Source organism: Thalassophryne amazonica, chromosome 12, assembly GCF_902500255.1.
Source record: "Thalassophryne amazonica chromosome 12, fThaAma1.1, whole genome shotgun sequence".
In the NCBI taxonomy this organism is placed as follows: domain Eukaryota; kingdom Metazoa; phylum Chordata; class Actinopteri; order Batrachoidiformes; family Batrachoididae; genus Thalassophryne; species Thalassophryne amazonica.
This window is the reverse complement of record NC_047114.1, coordinates 55,197,699-55,219,930: the sequence shown is the minus strand read 5'-3', so window position 1 is coordinate 55,219,930 and position 22,232 is coordinate 55,197,699. Positions and strand designations below refer to the sequence as shown.

At 40.4% G+C, this 22,232-nt stretch overlaps 1 protein-coding gene across 1 annotated transcript in view; it reads right to left on the bottom strand.

The window, feature by feature from the left end:
• brinp2 (bone morphogenetic protein/retinoic acid inducible neural-specific 2) overlaps positions 1-22,232 on the bottom strand; it is a 680,262-nt gene that overhangs the window by 32,060 nt on the left and 625,970 nt on the right. The window contains exon 7 of the mRNA XM_034184056.1: positions 2,615-2,837. Within this exon, the coding sequence (XP_034039947.1) occupies positions 2,615-2,837 (223 nt within the window). The remainder of the gene's footprint in view (positions 1-2,614; positions 2,838-22,232) is intronic.

Below are 22,232 nucleotides of genomic sequence, written 5' to 3'. Positions count from 1 at the left end.
GAACAGCGTAGTTTGATTAAAAAGTTGATTGGAGAGAGGAAATCTTATATGCAGGTGCAAAAAATTATAGGCTGTTCATCTACAATGATCTCAAATGCCTTAAAATGGACAACAAAAAAAAAAAAAAAACAGACGCATGGAAGAAAACGGAAAACAACCATCAAAATGGATAGAAGAATAACCAGAATGGCAAAGGCTCACCCATTGATCAGCTCCAGGATGATCAAAGACAGTCTGGAGTTACCTTGCTGTGACAGTTAGAAGACGCCTGTGTGAAGGTAATTTATTTGTAAGAATCCCCCGCAAAGTCACTCTGTTAAATAAAAGACATGCAGAAGAGGTTACAATTTGCCAAAGAACACATCAACTGGCCTAAAGAGAAATAGAGGAATATTTTGTGGACTGATGAGAGTAAAATTGTTCTTTTTGGGTCCAAGGGTCGCAGACAGTTTGTGAGACGACCCCCAAACTCTGAATTCAAGCCACAGTTCACACTGAACACAGTGAAGCATGGTGGTGCAAGCATCATGATATGGGCATGTTTCTCCTACTATGGTGTTGGGCCTATATATTGCATACCAGGTATCATGGATCAGTTTGGATATGTCAAAATACTTGAAGAGGTCATGTTGCCTTATGCTGAAGAGGACATGCCCTTGAAATGGATGTTTCAACAAGACAATGACACCAAGCACACTAGTAAATGAGCAAAATCTTGGTTCCAAACCAACAAAATGAATGGCTCGCAGATATGAAGAAATCATGAAAAACTGTGGTTATACAACTAAATACTAGTTTAGTGATTCACAGGATTGCTAAAAAAGTAGTTTGAACATAATAGTTTTGAGTTTGTAGCATCAACAGCAGATGCTACTATTACTGTGAACACCCCCTTTTCTACTTTTTTACTAATAGCCCAATTTCATAGCCTTTAGAGTGTGCATATCATGAATGCCTGGTCTTGTTGGATTTGTGAGAATCTACTGAATCTACTGGTACCTTGTTTCCCATGTAACAATAAGAAATATACTCAAAACCTGGATTAATCTTTTTAGTCACATAGCACTACTATTATTCTGAACACTACTGTATATATGTGTACACACACACAGTTCTTTGTAGTGCCATAATGATGTAACTGGTCTTCATGGTCTAGTCTCAAGAAAAGCAAACAAATTACAACATACTGCAATATCAAAATGAAATACATGTGGAATCACATTTCTGAAGGATCATATGTACATACATCAGTACATATCATATCGGCACCCATATATTGTGGTACATATTGTATTGAGATTCAAGTGTATCACACCAGCTCTACTGTCTATTATATCCATCACATGCATTCATTAATTTTTTTTATACCAATCAAGGGTCACAGGGGGCCCAGCAGTCATAGGGTGAGGCAGGGTACACCCTGGACAGGATGCCAGTGTGTCGCAAGGCCACATATAGACAGACAAACACATCCACACTCACACGCACATCTGCGGTCAATTTAGAATCACCAATTCACCTAACCTCCATGTCTTTGGAAGAGGGAGGAAGCCAGAGCACCCGCCATGCAAACTACACTCAGAAAGGTCCAAATGGGAAGCAATCACACAACCTTCTTGCTGTGAAGCAATAGCGCTAAGCACTAAGCCACCATGTCACCCCATCCAATGCCAGCCCAGTCTCCTGTTTTTTTTTAAGTGCTCCAGTGACGAAATGAGTCAAATTTTCGTGATGGAGCTTTTTTTTAACTCACTATTCCTAACCCTACTCCCAACCCCAGACCTAACCTTAACCATAACCTAACCTTACTCCTTCCCCCCACCCTAACCATAACCACCCCGACCCCTCCCCCCGCGCTTCACTTTTAATTTCATGCAGCCATCACCGAATGAATGAGAATGAATTTGTGCTGCTGTGATGAAAATGAGGCACTTTTTGTCACAATATCACAAACCAATAAATTAATGTATATTTCGTGCTGCTGAAGCACGACTTGCCGTGAGACTGGGTTGCAAATGCAACTGAAGCCATAAAGGATTTGAGAAACTGTGTACAATTTGTTCACCAGCATTATGTTTGCCCACCTGAAATGTAATGTGAAAAAACAGAAGAACACCGATGTAAGTTTCAGCCTCTAGTGCGACTGCTCAGCATTAAATAATAAAATAAAAATGATGATTGCCAAAAGTCCATTTTTGGACCCATGTGATGTCTAAATATAGACTTCAGAAGTTGTATGACTATAATAGTTCACGCACAATCCGGTATTCTAGTGGGCTGCTGGTATACTCAACACATTCAGAGAGTAACTTACCAATTAGTACTGCTAACACTTTCCCTTTATAGACCACAGTGTTGCACAGTGATCTATTTTTTACTCCTCTGCACTGAATAAGAAGGAATCACAGATACACTACTAGTCTGCAAGTAGTGTACATATATTTATGTGAATCTGTGAACAGGGAACGCATTCAGCCAGTGTGTCCTTTTTGTGATAAGACTGTTAGACAGCCTTAACCTATAATGAATGAACACACAGCAGCTGCCAAAACTACCAGAAAAGTAAACGGATCCCTTTAGACTTTTGTTTGCATCTTGTGTCTCAGTGAGCTACCTCTCTCGGGGCAGACCAATGCGTGGTTGTCTTGGGCAGCGTTTGCTCAGAGTAAAAAGCTTCCTGACGAACTTGTGAGCTTTTCTCAGAATCAGGGCAGTGCTGGTCTCCATCTGAGTGTAGCGCTTCTGGAGAGACAAGTCAGCTGACCACAACTTGGAGATCATGGTCACATTCAAGAAGCGGTCTGTGGGCAAACGCTTGAGAAAGGCTTTGAATTCATCTGTCAACAAAAATGGAAAACAAGGAGAATGGGGTCATGAAGGAAGGGAAGGCAGAGAAAGAGAAATAATCAAGTTAATTTAGGCTGACAACACCTTTTGGAGAACTGTAAATCAGCACAGTGTGTTTACACATTGATAATGAACAAGGAGGTGGTTTCTGTTGTCATTAGAATACAAATAAAGCTGTTGTGTTCTGACAAATTCTCATTACAAACACATGACTCAATCTGCAGTTATGGTCATTTGTCTCATTGTAAAACCCATTTTGTTCACAACTGCATCATCTGAAACATTTTCAGTTACAAAAGCACCTACAGCGTACTGTTCAAAAACACAGATGGCACAGAATTTGCAACAGGTTCTCCCCATAAACTACGGGAGTGCCAAGATGATGCCGTTGTGTCTGGCTGCTTGTCTCCAGTCTGTTATTTTATTGTTTTTAACTTGTGCTGTTTTTGAATCAGAGTCATTGCGGATGTATGATCACCAAACACTGCTGGATCTCCAGCTCCCAGTCCGGGGTGCGGTCCGGTTATCGGCGGGTGGACAGACGTTTCCGCCCCCATTTTTATCAGAGTTTCTGGCTTTTCTGTGCCGGGCTCCTGTGCAGCCTTTCAGCTGAAAGCACAGTCGTCGCCGCGGGAGACGAAGTGGCCGGCTGGTGAAGCTGAAGCTCTGTTAGGCGTCTGGACAAGTTCTGCACAGAATTCAGACGGGATCTGTCCTGCCCTGGTGCCTTGTGGATCCGGTCAAAGTCTACGTGGTGCCGCTGGTCGGCTCTGAGAACTGTCGGCCCAGCTCTCGGAACCTGTGCTTGCTTCACCGGGTTCCGAACAGTCAGACTGTCATCCCCACTGGGGTCCTTATCCTGGGTCTCATTAGCATAAGATTGCCCTCAAAATCTTTGTTGATTAATGACCTAATCATGGATCATCAATTAGATATGATTAGGTTATGTGAAACCTGGCTCAAACCCACAACTCTCCTACCGCTGAATGAGGCCTGCCCACTGGCATATACATTGAGTCACGTATCTCGTGGTGTGAAGCAAGGCGGGGGTGTTGCTTTTATTTATAAATCTATGTTTTCTTTATTAGGTATTGGGGGTCACAAATATAATTAGTTTGAGCATTTGACTCTCCGCTATGCCCATGATGCTAAGTACTGTCAGGGTCATAAAACTGGAGCTCAGCTATGTTATTTTGTCACTGTTTATAGGCCCCCTGGCCCATATTCTGATTTCTTAGATGAATTTGGTGCATTAATCTCTAGTTTGTCAACTAGTGCAGATAACATATTGATTATTAGTGACTTTAACATTCATATAAATAAGCCCTCTGATCAAATCAAATCAATTTTATTTATATAGCGCCAAATCACAACAAACAGTTGCCCCAAGGCGCTTTATATTGTAAGGCAAAGCCATACAATAATTACGGAAAAAACCCAACGGTCAAAACGACCCCCTGTGAGCAAGCACTTGGCAACAGTGGGAAGGAAAAGGAAAAAAATCTGATCCCCTTAGCAAATCCTGGATGCAAATTCTGGATGCATTGGAATTCCAACAATGCATTCAGGACCTGATGCACATTAGTGGAAATACCCTGGATTTGGTTCTTGCATGTGGGTTTGCTATCACAAATATTGACATCTTGCCTCTTGCATCTATGGTCTCAGACCACTCACTTATCAGGTTTACATTTACCTGCATGTCTTTAAATGTGGGAGGAAACCGGAGCACTTGGAGGAAACCTATGCAAATAATGTCACTACAGTGGGTTATGTATGACTGTTTGGGTATTGAACATCTTCCCACATATATTAACGGGTAGTAAGAAAAGCATGAAAATATAGTTTCTTGTTTCATAATTCTAAGTGATAATTGTGTTCAAATACAGCAAGGTTACAACTTTTTGCAGACTTTCATTCGAAAAACAAAAACAACAGCTGTATATGGTGTTGGATTAGAACTGCATGAAAATGTGATTTTGAAGTCACTTTTTATTGAAGAAGTACAGAAACACCTGGTTTAGGAAATAAACAAACAACCCTGTTGTAATGCATTGTCATCTCATGATGTGGTGATTGGAGAAATTACTTCCTTAATTGAAATAATAAAAGTTTTGATTACAAAAGGTTTACCCTGCAAGGTGACCTCAGCTCATTTATGCACTGTTGTATCAAAGGTAAAGTAAGTCCCTTTGGCTTTGCCCTTGTTTTCAACATGTAGATCTGAGGTGGATCTGCATTTTAATTTTGGTTAATTTGGTTAAGATCATTTTGCTTCTATTATGAACCACTGGGTAAATATTATACAAGCATGAAGCCTTCCTTCTGGGATCTCAAACCTATTTCTTTTTCTCCCACAGCCAACGAAGTGAGACCTTCTAAGACTGTTTTAGCTGTGCTGAAGAATCATCTGCAACTGTTGGCAGGAAGACAGTAAAGAAATCTGCAGACAAGCCAACCTGAGCTAAGCCCAAGTGACGAGACTCGAGACTATTACAGTGCTCAGTGATCCTAAAGGACAAACATTCTGTCTGTGCTTTTCTTTGTCTGCCTCTTTCCCAGGAAGAAAACAATCTGTCTTATCGTCTCTGTTAGGTTAGGTCTTCCCGATTCTTTGTTTCTGTATCTCATCTTACTTTCGAATCATTCATCTCTTTCAACTTTGCTGTCTTCTTACTAGTAAGCAGACAGAATCAGCTTCTTCTGCTTCTCCCTTTTTCACTTGGGGTCACCACAGCAGATCCAGTATGGATCTGCATATTGATTTGGCACAAGTTTTACACCACCTGCCCTTCCTGACACCACTCCACATTACATGGAGAATGAACACTGGAGGTCTTGAACCCAGTGACCTTCTGCTCAAGAAACAAGTGTATGAACCAATTACCTCATTCTGTCTTTTTACTGCGCATGTTTAACTAACAAATTTGCCAGTAATATATTCTATTCTGGGTGCATTAGACTAGTGGTGGGCACAGCTAACCAAAAAGTTAGCTTCGATAACCATTAATCCACTAACTGAAAGGTTAACTTTTATAAAGCTAAACCTTTAGTGGAAGTTACAGATATAAACTAAACTGCTAATTTTCAGTACGGACTTTAGTACACTGGCAGGTACTGACACAACAATGAGTCAGCGCTTCTGTCTCAGATCAGCCTTATGTCAACGAAAGAGACCTGGTGACCAGAAAGAAAGGAGAAAGGAGAGAGGAGAGAAAAAAGATAATTTATCTTCACACCATACAGACCTGCTGCATATCACTGGAGTCATGCACAGGCAGATGGTTTTGACTTATGGTTATAATTGTAAACACACTAATCAAACTATAAAGCAAGTTATTGAAATTAACATTGCGTCTGTCGTTTTACAAAGTGAAAATATCAGCTATATGTTTTAGTTTTAAAGTAATGCACTAATTTTGAAGGTTTTAGCATTTAGACACACATACCGCAATGCATTATGAGCGCATTAGTTTCCTGACATCAGCAGTGGTTGGTTGGTCGGTATAATCATATACTGAAACATGTGGTGGGTTTTACAAATAAATCTGTATTTGTAAATATGTCTTTTTTTTCATTTGTAAAAAAAAAAAAAGAAAAAAAAAAGGTAATTTGAAAACTGAAAATTCTTTATGGTAAGTGATTCATCACTTTTAGCGAATGTGTGGCAAATGCTCTTCACACTGCTATGACCACTGCTATGTATTGGCCAGTAGATGGCAGTGTTCATGGCATCACACATGTGACATATGTTGATCCTTCACTGATTCATTGATTGAACAAAATATAAACATAAGCTAACCCATTCTAACTATTTCTTAAGTCTGAGAGCATCCATGAATCACAGAACTGCCTTGAGTCCTGCTGTCCTGTGTCCTACTTTACTGTATTACTGTACCAGCTACATAATGCACAGAGAAATGTGCCATGTGGCTAAAATGGTGTTGTTGTTGTTGTTGTTGTTGTTGATGATGTTTACTGACAATGCAAGTGATACTTGTCATCTGAGATTGCCTACGGAGCCAGTCACACCAAAGATACAACAAGGTTACAACTTGCCCACAACCTAAAATCTGAGGAATCATTGGATCAATCGTGAGAAAATTGTGTGACCGATTATGGAGGTCGGGGATGATCAGTGAATGGAAATACAAAAAAATTGTCATGAGTGGTTTTTGCACATGTTCAAAATTGAGTTGTGACTGAATTGTAAATTCTGAGGTTGCAGAAGCTCGCCTGGAGGTTGTTCCATCAGTTTTGGGTCATTGAACAGCCAGTCTTGGAACATCATCTGACAATGCTGGCTTAGTGGCTAGCACAGTTGACTCACATCAAGAAGGTCATGGGATCAATTTGTACCTGTGGCCTTTCTGTGTGGAGTTTGCAAGTTCTCCCTGTGTTTGCATGGGTTCTCTCTAGGTGCTCCAGCTTCCTCCCACATCCAAAGACATGCAAGTTAGGTGGACTGGAAACTTCGCAATTGTCCAGGTCTCCTTTGTAAAGGAGATCTTGATCTCAGTGGGACTAACCTGGTTAAATAAAGGTTAAATAAAAAAAAAAACTTGTGGCACAAGTTGTGCAACTGCTTGCGCCACCTGATGATTGGTGGCACAATCGATCAATCAATCAATCAATCAGTGTCCTTCATTTAATCAGATCTTTTTCAAGAGTGACCTGGCCAAGAAGGCAGCACAAAACAAATTACAGCAAACACACAAAACACAAATAAAATACAGTCTCAGCTTCATTCACTGTAGAAAAACAAGTGAGATTACACAGTGCAGTCACAAGATCCAATTGATCTTATTTCTCTGTCTTTTATAATTGTTTTAAATTTTCCCAGAGATACAGGACAATGTGCAACAGCATATAAAGAAAAGTGATGTATATGATAGCTGCAACCAGTAATAAAACACAAAGCACAGCGGTATACAGTATCGAATTTCTTAAAAAAAAATAAAATAAAAAATGATAGGAGCGTTCATATAAAGCAGGTCTCCATAGTCCAACAAGGGTAAAACAAAGTTGTGATCAGACGTTTTCTGACTTGCAATGAAAAACATGATTTATTTCTAAAAATGAAGCCCAGTTTCAGTTTCACCTTAAAAAAATCTATGTGCAATTTAAAGGACTTAAAGGAATTTCTAAGTGTCAATATTACATTTTCAACCCCATGAACAGTTCACAACCTCAGAAGGTGAGATGGAAGCTGTTTGACATTTGAATATAGCATGGTTTTTGATTGTCTGCATTCAGCACCAGTGGTGGGCACAGGTCAGCTAATCCGATAGCAGACAATTATCGAAGCTAATGTTTTTGCTAGCGGATTAGCTTTACAGTTTTAAAACCATCATTGGACCAATTATCTTCCATAAATTTAGTTCTGATAACTTTCAGTCCAGTAACTTTTTTTTTTTTTTTTTTTGCTGGTATAGTGAGCAACGTTTAACAGTCAAAAACATTTGTAAACCCTAAAATCAAACATTTTAGACAGTTTGTTCTGTGTTTATTTATGGCAGACTGGCTGTCGCTTGCTGATGATGTCATCATTAAGCCCAAAATGTGATTGGCAGCTCGACGCAGGGGGCATTGTGGGTAGTGTAGTTCAGGTTCACTTTGGACGTTACAGTGTTACCGTCCCTTGTCCCTTGGAAATGTGCTGCAAAACCCATCGTACATTGGGCCTCATGTATCAAAGTTGCGCAAGTACACCAAAGTTGCCGTGACATGTATCAAGCAGTGCGCACCTGCCCATTTCCGGCGTACGCCCAACGTGACCTTGATAAATGCGGCGGGTGAAAACAATCGTAATTATAATAAACACGCCCATAAATATTCAGACTCCGCTTCAGACACACCCTCATTTTACGACATGGAAGCCAGGAAGACGGCAAAGAAAAAGAACTCCACCAAGCACGACGCATGCCAATAGAGCGGCAAAAGCGGCCATCGTATCAATTGTTTTGTAGTATAATCAAAAAAGTGTTACAGTGGTCCCTCGTTTATCGCGGGAGTTATGTCCTAAAAATAGCCCGTAATACGCGAAACCGCGACGTAGTCAGCATTATTTTTACAATTATTATAGATGTTTTAAAGCTGTAAAACCCCTCACTACACACTTTATACACTTTCTCAATCAGGCATGAACATTTTCTCACTTTTCTCTCGTGTGTAAACACTCTCAAAGTTCAAACCTTAGTAGAAAAATAAGACCAAACTGTTTTCAGGCCCAAACATTTGTTTGAGAAATAAAAATAGAACGTATTCCTATAAATAATTATGATGGCTTTTAGAACTAACAAATTTAAATTTAACGATCAACGTACGAGGTTGGACACATAAGAAACGATTAATAGTGACTGACCAGTATTTCACAGTTCCTCTGATCGCGCCTCTTCATCCTGGCGCCGCGCCTTTTCCACTCACACCTCGCTGCAGGTGTCTTTTTCCGAGCGACGAACACAGTTATGAGTAGTTGTTGGCGTTCTTTTTTCTTCTGGGCGAGAAGATTCTTATAAACAGACATGCAGAACAAAATGCACTGTAAAAAAGGCATGCAAAATTGGACTAAAAAAATCCGCGAAACTGCGAGGCCGCGAAAGGTGAACACTGTATTCTCTTTTCACATGTCAATAATTCTTGACATGTGGATATTTGCTTGCTCAATTAATAAGACATGCCTAATTTTTCAGATTTCATTATTTTTAAAATGTATTTCTTTATTTTATTGTAACAAACAAATGGAGAAGACAGCACGGGCGAAGGGAATGACAACACTACAGTTGTAATGATCAATTTCATTGTCTAAAATTATCACACCACATAAAGTTAAGCTCAGCGCTGCTCTGGCTCCAGGCTCGAAGTCTGGAGAAAAAGGCGAGCAGCGCTTTCTTTGCAGTCAGCGCTGTGGCCACGGATCATGCTCGATAGACCAAAAGCGGGATTTGTATTAATTATTATGTAGTATAATCAAGAAAGTGTTATTTATTTAACATATGCATTGATTTGTATAATGGCACTGTTTATCATGTTGATCATTTTCATTTTTATGTGGATTCCAGTGCTGGTTCATTTTGCCGTATAATTTACACCACCTCTCGACCTGGTGTATATTTTCAGCGCAGCGTACGCCAACGACCACATTGATAAATGCCAAGTACTGCAGCCATTTTGGTGTACACCCCATATACGCTCAAATATCGCCGTACGCAACGTTGATACATGAGGCCCAATGTGTAAAGGACACTGGATTACTTCATCGCATCTGAACAAATGACTATTGCTGCCAGGAGTTAAGGTTTTGAAAAATCTCAGTGATCGCTCACCAGCCCAGTAGGTGGCGGTAAATGCATCTTAAGCTGCACACTCTCACGAGCGCCACTAGCTTAGTTTATGGCAAGGTAAAAGTGGACAATCTTGTTTTGGCCGAACAACTGTCAAGTTTCTGGGTATTCTGTGTTAGTACGCGCCCGCGGCCGACGTGTTTGATGAATTCCTGCTCAAAAAGTAGTTCCCAGATAATTGTGATATATTCATGTGAGATAATGAGTATATCTCATCTAAATTAATTCTAAAATTTACCAGTAATAAAATTATAAAGACAACTGAAGTTTTAAGAGTGGCCATAATAAATACGTATTTAAGAAACTTAAAGTTTATGAGCAACTTCACCTGTTATTACTCGAGCACATTGTAAACATTGATGCAGAACAGTTCAGAAAGACACGATTGGAATGTTTTGATTACCATTTACAGTTGGTGATGAAAGACTTGGGTGTTAACTTCATGTTAAAGTCAGAACAAGAAGCTGCACTGAAAGAGATCTATCTGGGAAGAGACACATTCTGTATGTTGTCGCTGCAACGAGAGCGGCACGCAGAGCAGTGTGGGGAAAGTAGTCCGGCGAGCTCAACCTGTGGGTGCGAGCTATCCCACAATGCCAAAATAGCAGCGATGTCGCTCCAATGAGATGGCACTCTGAGCAGGGTGCTTAAGCTGGTGCTGTCTGGCATTGGATCCGAAAGAAGAAGAAGAAGAATAGAATAGAATAGAATGCTTTTGATTGTCATTATACACAAGATACAAAAAATTAAAAGACAAGTCCCGTAGTGCAAAGGTGTAAAAGTAAATATAAAAAATATAAATATAAAAAGACAAATAACAATATACGAGGTCTGTTAGAAAACTATCCGACCTTTATATTTTTTGCAAAAAACATATGGATTTGAATCACGTGTGATTGCATCAGCCAAGCTTGAACCTTCGTGCGCATGCGTGAGTTTTTTCACGCCTGTCGGTTGCGTCATTCTCCTGTGAGCACGTTTTGTGGGAGGAGTGGTCCAGCCCCCTCGGCGGATTTTCATTGTCAGGAAAATGGCTGAGCAACTGCCGCTTTGCTGCATCAACATTTTTTCATAAACTGTGAGAGACAGCCAGGTGGAAACCATTCGGAAAATTCAGATGGCTTTCGGTGAAGATCTTATGGGCATCATACAGATTAAGGAGCATTACAACCAGATTAAAGACGGCCCGCAGTGGCTGAGGGCGCACCGCGCTTCGAGTGGCCATCGACAGGCTGAAACGACTAGATCATTTCCAAAGTGAAGGCTGTGTTGATCCGGGACGTCGTCTGACTACCAGAGAAATGGCAAAAGAGGTGGACATAGCACTTTTTCGGCACATTACACTGTTACAGGAGATTTTGTAATGAAAGATATGCGGCGGGATTCACGCGTCAGGACGGAGCCGCGTAATGGCTCACAACAAAAAGCACCTCCGTGTTGGAAGTCTCACGGGACATGCCCAGCTCTTCCACCATTCGGAAGATTCAGACGGCTTTGGATGGCTTTTCAGTCGAGTGAGTATCCGAGAAATTGTCGAAGAGCTGGGCATGCCACAACATGTCCTGTGTGATCAACACGGAGGTGCTTTCATTCCGCGCCATTAGCGGCTCTGTGGCGAATTCCTCCGCTCATGTTTTCATGACAAAATCTCCTTTAACAGTGGAATGTGCCGGAAAAGTGCTATGTCCACCTTTTCTGCCATTTCTCTGGTAGTCAGACGACGTCCCGGATCAACACAGCATTCAGTTTGGAAATGATCTGGTCTTTTCAGCCTGTCGATCGCCGCTTGAAGCGCGGCGCGCCCTCCGCCATTGTGCGCCGTCTTTAAACTGGCTGTAATACTCCTTAATCTGTGTGATACCCATAAAATCATCCCTGAAAGCCATCTGAATTTTCCGAATGGTGTCCACCTGGCTGTCTCTCACAGTTTCTGGAAAAATTTGATGCAGCGCTGCTCCAGCCGTTCAGACATTTTCCTCACAATGAAAATCCGATGAGGGGGGAGGACCAGTGCTCACTCAAAGCCTGCTCACAGGCGAATGACGCAACCGACAGGCGTGAAAAAACTCACGCATGTGCAAGAAGGTTCAAGCTTGGCTGATGCAATCACACGTGATTCAAATCCATAAGGTTATTGCAAAAAATAAAAAGGTCGGATACTTTTCTAATAGACCTCATATACATGTATTTACAAGGGAGCCAGTAGAAGCGGAAGAAGAAGAAGAAGAAGTGTTATTGTCCGCTCAACACAAAAACAAAATGGACTAATTTTATTTTATTTTTATTAACAGACTAACATTATTTTATTTTATTTCTTTGTGGCTGACGGTATGGCCAAGACTCAGTGGGAGAGAGGAGCTCTCACGGCACAGCTGTGTACAGACTAGGACATTTCTTCACCATTTAGACCATTTTGGATAATCTCAGAAGGATTATTTTTTTAGATGAATCCCACTGAAAGTAACAGGTAAGAATTTATATTTACTATATGTATTTTACTCTGCCAATCAATGCATTAATGGATGTATTTCAGTTGAAAGCATGTGAAAAAGCAAAAGGTTTTAGTTTGTAAATGATGGTGAATACTGAGATAAACTGTGACTTCTAATACTGTGTTTTACTGCTTTTGAAAGATGATGACAGTGTTTGGGGTTTTATTTTTTATTCATTCATTTTTTGTGCATTCTTGTGTGTTTGTGATCCTTGAATTTACCCAGCAGCCCCTGTGGTGCTTAAAGTGAAACTGGTTTATCAGAAGTCGACAGTCTAATCTGATGTGGCCACGTCCGAATCAATACTAAAAGTTATCGGTTATCTGTAATAAAGATACATGTTTTCATAAAAGATAACTTTTCCGTTGTCTGATTAATGGTTATCGAAACAAACTTTTTGGTTAGCTGTGCCCACCACTGTTAATTGGACTGCATTTATATAGCGCTTTTTCCATCTGCATCAGATGCTCAAAGTGCTTTACAAATAATGCCTCACATTCACCCCGATATGGGGGTGCTGCCATACAAGGCACTCACTACACACAATAGGGGATTGAAGACCTTGCCCAAGGGTCCTTAGTGATTTTCCAGTCAGGCTGGGATTTGAACTGAGGATCTTTTGGTCTCGAGCCCAACGCCTTAACCACTAGACCATCACCTCCCCCACCTGTTCAGCACTAACTTAAGCTGAGTTAAACGGGACTGAACAGTATCAAAGGCTGACTGCAAGAACTCAAGGAATTTTAACAGTGAAGCAACAAACAATAAATTACTGTGTCATTGGCATAAAATTGGGACACAGACAGTGTTACAACCTTATGATCAGTAATGCTACTTGCCATGATCTCTCCTGACTTGTGGCACCATTGGTCAGGCTATCAGCTCAGCAAATGGAATCGATTTGTTACATCCCAAGAATATTTTGGAAATTGCAATAAAAATCATTATGAATACTGTGCCAGGCACTGTGTTTTTTCATTCATTCTGCAACTGTTGTTGTGTGTACATGTAGAAAAACAGCTCTCCTGCCAATGTGCTGCTTTAATTACAAACAAATTCTCAAATGCGGTCCATGCATGCATGTGGGAAGGCACATGTCTGTGGGCGCAAGCATGCTTTGAAGCAACCTGGATTTTTAGGAAGAGGTGCAGGACAATTTTTTTTCTTTTTTCTTTGGCTGTGTTCAGTACCAACAGACAGCAATCGGCACATTTCATTCACAAGTAATCACGATGACAGACAAGTCCGTGGAGACTGGACATGCCACTACCACATTGTGGGTAACTTGTGGAATAAAATAGTCATGCGAGTTGGTGTGACCATGGCTTAAGTATCTGCTGGTTTGACAGAAAGTTATTCCAGCAGTCCCCAAGGATCCTCAGAAGTCACAGGCACTGTGACCAAACATATTCTGTTCATCAGTGCAAAAACATAGTGTGTTGTTGGAATCTTGCTATAACACTTTGACGTGCCATGACGTGCTTTGCGCATAAGATAAGGCTCCAAGTCATTATTTTAACAGTCATTTGTATACCGAACAAAGGGCAAGTTTTGTTAAAAAATAACAAAAAACAAAAAGGGTAAGATTTGCAACATCTCAAATTAGGTATAAATATAGATTTATAAATTAGGTAAATATAGATTATAAATATAGGTTTTTCTGTGAAAACATGAAGCTGCATACAGTTAAAAGTAGTTGATAAATTTAAGACTAAAAGTGCATCTTACTGCTCTCGTATATGCCTTTTAGCATGGCTTAGAGGAAAAACAATGCAATGTTCTACCCACATATTCAACCTGAAATCAAACTGAAAAGCCTCCATCCTCTGAACCATGACCGTGATCTCATCATTTACTATACACAGTAAATAGACTTCATTTCTATCAGACCTTTATATCTAAAAGCAAATGTTCAAAGTGCTGTACAATGGCTCCTCACATTCACCCACTCATCAGTGTCAGGAGCTGTCACTCAAAGCAGTTAAGTCAGAACTTTGAATGTTGGAACTGTAACTGGTACAGGGAGAGAGATGGCTGATATGATGGAGACATTATGTATCAACAAAAGACCAAGTGAAAGGGAAGTACAGCCAGGACCATCATAGGTGGGTTTGACCTGTTCTACTATGGTGTGGATGGGAAGTAACTGAAGGATGAGTGTATAAACAGTGTGCTGAAGGTGAAGCAAGTGTGAAGTGTGATGATGGATGTCATCAGCGATATGCACAGCAAGTGGATTGCGCAGTGGAGGTCTGCGACACTGGGCTGGAAATTATGTGCAGCATTTTAGTGTGATAATTTAAGCATACTATGGAAAGTGCGGACAAGCAAGTTGAGTGTGTTGAAAAAGTGGAGGGAGTACTTTGAGGAGCTGATGAATGAAGAAAAAGAGAGAAGACTGGATAAACTGGAGAGTGCATTGAGAATTGCACCTAATTAGTAAGGATGAAGTGATTATAGCTATGAAGATAATGAAAAATGGAAAGGCTGGTGGTCTCAGTGACATGCCAGTGAAGTCATGCAGATGTTTAGGAGAGACTGCAGTGGGGTTTTAAACCAGATTATTCATTAAAATCTTGGAAAAATGGGAGGATATTTTGCAGAGTACATGACTAGGCTTTGGAAAAGCCTCAGCACACTAAAAAGATAAAATAAAAATGAAAAATAAAAATATATGCCTTTCAAGATCCCAAATAAAAGTCTTGTGCTGATAGAATTAACTCATTAAAACTGATGGTATTCTGTTTAAAGTTGGTTTCTTTTGTGGAGGAGCACTGAGTCTCTTTGTGAACATCATCAGCTGAGATCAATCGCTCAGTGCTTTAACACCATTTTACTACCCCTTCTCTCTTTTTTCTGTCCTATTTTTATTACTCAACCTGCACTCAAGAGGATAACACACATTCTCCTTTGTTCCTTGTTATCAACATTTTAGTTTTGTTTTTAATCCTTAATGCTGTTAAATTTGCATCCAAACCTCTTCCTGCCTTATTCAATTATCAGCCATCATTAGCAGTGCCGTCACGTTGACGGAATCTGTTTGACTCCCTTTTTTGACATTTATGAGCCCATGTCTTAAATTCATGAACAATTTAGATCGCTTAAAATCTGTCAGCTGGAGAAGTGGGTGGAGGAGGTGGAATTTTCCATAATGGGTGACTGAGTGGCCACGAATAATCAGCCCCAGGCTGAGTTAGTGATTCATGACAGAGACAAAAGTGAAGTGAGCGTCTAGCTGAGGCCTGTTCAGCAAACTCTCGACAAGGACACGGGACATTAAAAAGTCCGTCTGGGATTTGAAGAAGCCAAATTGCCGCACACGGAGTAGTGGAGCATTAACTGAGCTCAAAGAGCTCAGTGCTTTGTGTTTCTGTTGTAGAGTCGACTCCTTTCTGGGGATCATCAGCCTTCATGCTGCATTCTCATGGTATCATGTGACAGGAAGTCAGGCACAGCAGCCAAGATGGCTTATTTAACAACCGTGAGTCCAAAAGCACTTAGGAAATTCTATTGTTTTGTCACCTAAAATGTTATTGGAGCACAGACAGAGGGTGTATACAGTGCTGCTTGAAAGTCTGTATACCTTAAGATTTTACATGTTTTAATTTTTTTGAGGACATTAAAAAAAAAAAAAAAAAAAAATTAAGGCTTTTTAATAATAAAAATTCTAAAATTAGCCGTTTACATTCACAGTGAAAAGTAATCTCTACACCATGAATTAAAATAAATAAAAATCTAAAAGCCAAAATGATGGTGTGAATAAGTAAGTGCATCCTTTAGTATAACACACATAAACCATAAACCTTATATGCAGTCTTCTTCAGACAAAGTCAGGGGATGGATGCATGAACTTTTCCAAGACAATGATTATGTCTTGGACTCAGTTATTAAAGAATACAAACAGTATGGCACTCTATGGTAAATTTCTGTGGAGAAAAAAACTAAGGGGCTGTGCAAGAAGGACATGAGTGAGGAAAGCCATCAAGGCACCCAGACAACACTGAAGACATTATAGACTTATGTTCTGCTATGATTGCAGAAATTGTGCATCACTACTCATAGCTTCATAATTGACTGGAACAGAGAAGGTTTTTTTATTTCAACAAAACAGATCAAATCTAGGTTTGCATCTCTGATGTGCCTTCTGGCAAACTGTAAATGAACTGTCAAGTTTTCTTAAAATAATAATAATAATAATAACAATAATAATATTAATAATAATATTAATAATAATAATAATAATAATAATTTTCTACACCACTACATTATGAAGCTGTATAACTGGAGCAGGAATTGCATTTACCGGACTATGAAAATAGTTATTATAAAAAAGGGAAAAAAAAATTTAATTAATTTAAAAATTAATAAAAAAATAAAACAAATTTAAAGGTGAAAAAAAATATGAAGTCATATATCACCTTTTTAAAGGGAACATGACCTTTGACCATGGGTGAGTTTGAAAGGTTAAATACAATTAGAATAGCTACTTGTAGGAATTTGTTAAAGATAGATCTACAGGTTGCTATGAAACAGTAATCTGAAGTCATATATCACATATCACCTTTCTATTGGTAACATATTTGAACTTGGGTACCCTTGGAAGGTCAAACTCATTTTCAAAGATTATTTTGAGGAATTTTTTTTTTCTGTGGTTCCCAAACCAGACCCCCTCTACACCCTGGCTGTGCCTAGAAATTCTGTCCATAAAGATAATGAACAGAACCGGTGACAAAGGGCAGCCCTGGCAGAGGCCAACGTGCACTGGAAACAGGTTTGACTTACTACCAGCAATGGGAACCAAGCTCCTGCTGCAGTCGCACAGAGACTGGATAGCCCTTAGCAAAGGACCCCGGACCCCGTACTCCCGGAGCACCCCCCACAGGGTGCCCCGAGGCATACAGTCAAACGCCTTCTCCAGATCCACAAAGCACATGTGGACTGGTTGGGCGAACATTGAGCTTCTCTGGGGGAATGCCCTGGGGTTCGTATATATATATATATATACGAGGTCTATTAGAAAAGTATCCGACCTTATTATTTTTTTCAAAAACCATATGGATTTGAATCACGTGTGATTACATCAGACATGCTTGAACCCTCGTGGGCATGCGAGAGTTTTTTCACGCCTGTCGGTTACGTCATTCGCCTGTGGGCAGTCTTTGAGTGAGGAGTCACCCACCCTCTCGTCGATTTTTTCATTGTTTAGGAATGGCTCAGAGCCTGCTGCTTTGTTTGATCCAAATTTTTTCAAAACTGTAAGGCACAACTGAGTGGACACCATTCGATAAATTCAACTGGTTTTCGGTAAAAAAATTTTTACGGCTGATGAGAGATTTTGGTCTGGTAGTGTCGCTTTAAGGACGGCCCACGGCGCCTGACGGCGATCTGCGCTTCGAGGCGGCAGCGTCTCGCCGTTTCAAGTTGAAAACTTCCACATTTCAGGCTCTGTTGACCCAGTAAGTCGTCAGAGAACAGAGAACTTTCAGAAGAAGTCGGCATGAGGAGTTTATTCGGACATTCCATTGTTAACAGACATTTTGTAATGAAAGAACGTGCGGGCAGAGTCGCATGTCGGGCCGGACCTGACCGCGGGGGGTTGCGACAGGAAAAACACCTCAGTTGGAAACCTTAATGGGCAAGTTGGAACATGCCCAAGCTGTTAAACAATTTCTCAGTTACTCACTTGTTGAAAGTCATCAAAAGCCGCCTGAATTTTACAAATGGTTTTCAACACGGAGGTGTTTTTCCTGTCGCAGCGCACACAGATTTGTCGAGTCGTCACGGAAACGACTTGGCGAATTTGCGCGCACGTCTTTCATTACAAAATGTCCTTAAACAGTGGAATGTCCGCATAAAGTCCTCATGCCGGCCTCTTCTGAATCTTCTCTGTTCTCTCACGATGTCCTGGGTGAATTAAGCCTTAAATTAGGATGTTTTCAGGTCGAAACAGACCGACGACAGCGCCTGGAAGAGCTGCACGACGTCCCGCTGCGTGGGAAGTCCTTACAGCGACAGAAATACCCCATAATCTCTCATCAGCCGTTAAACTTTTCACCGAAAACCAGCTTAATTTCTCGAACAGTGTCCACTCTGATATTCCTCATAGGTCCAGAAAAAATTTTGATAAAGCAACGCGTGCCGTCTCGAGCAGCGTGTGAAACAAAGGAATTCAGCCGAGAGGGCGGGACCACATCTCACTCAAGGCCTGCCCACAGGGAAATGACGTCACCGACACGCGTGAAAAAACTCACGCATGCGCACGAGGGTGCAAGCACGATTGGTGTAATCGCACGTCATTCAAATCCATATAGTTAAAAAAAAACAAAAGGGTCGGTTTATTATCTAATAGACCTCGTATATATATATATATATATATATATATATATATATATATATATATATATATATATATATATATATATATATATATATATATATATACATACATAATCCACACTGCTGTAAGCATTTGTTTTTGTTTTTTGTGTGTGGCGTTAGAAGAATTAGCTCTTTCAAATTGTCATCCGTCAGCAAAACAAACTGCGCATGTTTAGCTAAATGCCGGGGCGTGCTTCGTTGTGTGCAATGGTACAAAACGTATGGAACTAAATTTGCATGCTAAATGGAACCAAATTGCACGCTAAATTCAACGCAAGCCAAATGGGATGAATAATCCAAGTCAAGTGACATATAAAGCACCAATCAAATGACAAGTATCCACTCAGCCGTTATATAATATACAAATTATGAATGTTTATGAGTTCAATGGTATGAATATTTCACATTGTTGTGCCGAATTCAGTACAGACTGCCATCTGCTTTCCTCACTCCAGCGAAAAACTGCATCAGAAATTTGTCCATCTTTTCATCCTAACTTCATCCTCCCCATCCTCACAGCTCTTCATACCACCAGATGACTTACAGTGTAGTGGATTTGTTTTTTTTGTGTGTGTGTGTGTGTAAGAACAATTAACTCCTTCAAATTGTCGTCCGCAAGCAAAACAAACTCTGCCATGTTTAACTAAATGCAGCCCCCGGTAATGTAAGCATGCGCATGGTGGAAAGGGCTTGCAATAGCACATTTCATATAGTACCAAAATTGCACGCTAAAAACTATTGCATGGTCAATGAAACACAATGGCAAATGGTATGAATAATCCGTGTCACATGACATACAACCAACCAGTCAAATGACAAGGAGCCACTCAGCAGTGATATAAACCATGTATCACGGCATCGCAAAGAGCTAATTTGCATTAATCATTGTGAAACACATAAGGGGCAGAATAGATATAGTGTTCTCTGGTTGTCCATTGTAGTTAATAATGATTTTCAAATGTATGTCAACAACCATGCACAGCAAAAAGTTGTAACTTTAACACAATTTCCCTCTGTGACTCAAATTCCCTGTTGGCTCGTGCGACGCTGTGTTTTGTCAAAATATTTAGTCCCTGACATGCGCTCCCTGTCACACACTGTCACCGTCGCAGCTCAAATTACAACTGATGTCTTTACATCTGCCTGTCACGCGTCGCTGTGAACACCGGTGTCAGTAGCATTTTCTATTTTTCAGGAGATGATGTTTTGCCGTTGTACTGCTCCGATCTGCCAGTTACATCTTAGTGAAGATCCTCTCATTAAATCCCAAATGATTCCGTGCACCAGCAGCTTCAATAATCATCCACTTTCTTCTGTGGCTTTTAATGCTGCTGCAAACATGACAGACAATAAGGTTGGAGTTGGGATGTCTTCAGGCGTAGCTTTTATTCAGCAGTAACGCTCAGGCTGGGAGAGATGAAGTGGAAAACACAGAGTCCAGAACTGTCGAGTAAGCTGCTATCTCCGTCACTTCAAAGTGTCTGGGACACATTAGAGGTGCCATCCGTTATACCCTGCTCACATAACATTTAAGCAGCAGTGATTTCATGTTTGACAGCCTCGTATCCTCTACTAAAATCTACTCTTGAATTATTTTATTAAATATACAAGCTTGTGCTCAGCTGCTTGGCTTATCTAGTTAGAACATCAACTCAAAACATTTTTATGTAAAAGACTGATTTTCAGACAGAAAATGTGATTTATTTATTTTGTTTTATGAAATGGGGGCATAAAGACGAGACAGATTTGTCTAATGAGCCCAACAAATCATCAGCTAATGCAAAAACTGTGTTGGCAACTGAGCGTTCCTTAACTTTGTGACGGTGTGCATGCTGTCAAACGGGAGTCAGAAGCAAAATAAAATCTGTGCATGTTCTTTAGTTGTTTGCAGCTAATGCTGGCACATTTAATTATACTGGCATTAAGCTAAGATGGAATACTTTTCTATTTTCTGATTAACCCATAAGCACCAAGTGATTTACAGGTTTTCCAGCAAATTATAAGAGATTGTCTGAAAATCCTTCAAGAGGACATGTGAGCTCTGTGGAGCTAAACTCAAAAAAGTTAAAAAAAAAATATGTGTCATTAGTAAAGTAATTAAAGTCGCTCTGCAGAGAAAAGATTTTGTAAAATATATTACAGCTTTTGTGCTTACAAAAAGAACCCATATGATGATATACAGCTACAGCAGATGTGTACACACACACACACATACACACACACACACACACACACACAATATGGTGCAAAGGTTTTTTGGATCCCAGAGCTATAAAAAAGCAATGTTTGATGCCCTTCCCTCAACCCCTTTTTTATTAGCATGTCAACACAAAATCGGTTCCAGCAAAAGTGAACTGTGAGCTCACTCACTCACTCACTCACTCACTCACTCACTCACTCACTCACTCACTCACTCACTCACTCACTCACTCACTCACTCATCTTCAATCGCTTACTCCAATTAAGGGTTGTGGGGGGCTGGAGCCTATCCCAGAAGTCAGAGTGTGAGGCGGGGTACAGCCTGGACAAGACACCAGTCCGTCGCAGGGCCACATATAGACAAACAAACACATTCACGCCCGCATGCTCACATACGGACAATTTAAAGTTACCAATCCACCTAACCTGCTTGTATTTGGATGTGGGAAGAAGCCGGAGCACCCAGAGAGAACCCACACAAGCACAGGTAGCTATTATAATAACAATAATAATTTCTTTGTAATGTGCTGGCCAGTAAAATAGCACACAAACAGTTTAAAATATTCATGCAACATTCAAATGATAGTAAAACTCAATTACTCATACTTCAAGTCCACACCAGATGACCAAACCAGTGCTCACATTTTTGTGCTTCTCACCCTTTTTCAGAGTGTAAGCCAAAATACCATACAGAGTATTCTCATTTCCACTGTTTGCATCCACGACCTTGTTCTTTTGGTCATTATCCAAAACTTATGAGCACAGGAGCATTCCAGATTGCTCCACAAATCAACAGAATTACTTCTCCTTTCTGAGAAGAAGCAATGTCTTTTCATAAAGTCTAAATAATTAAACCATGGTGCCCAAAGCACAGTTTTGTATCTGTGCAGGGGTGGTGGCAAAGTGGTTAGTGCATTTAGTTTCAGTGTGGAATGTTTCCAGTTCTAACCCCACCCCTGCCACATTTCTCTAT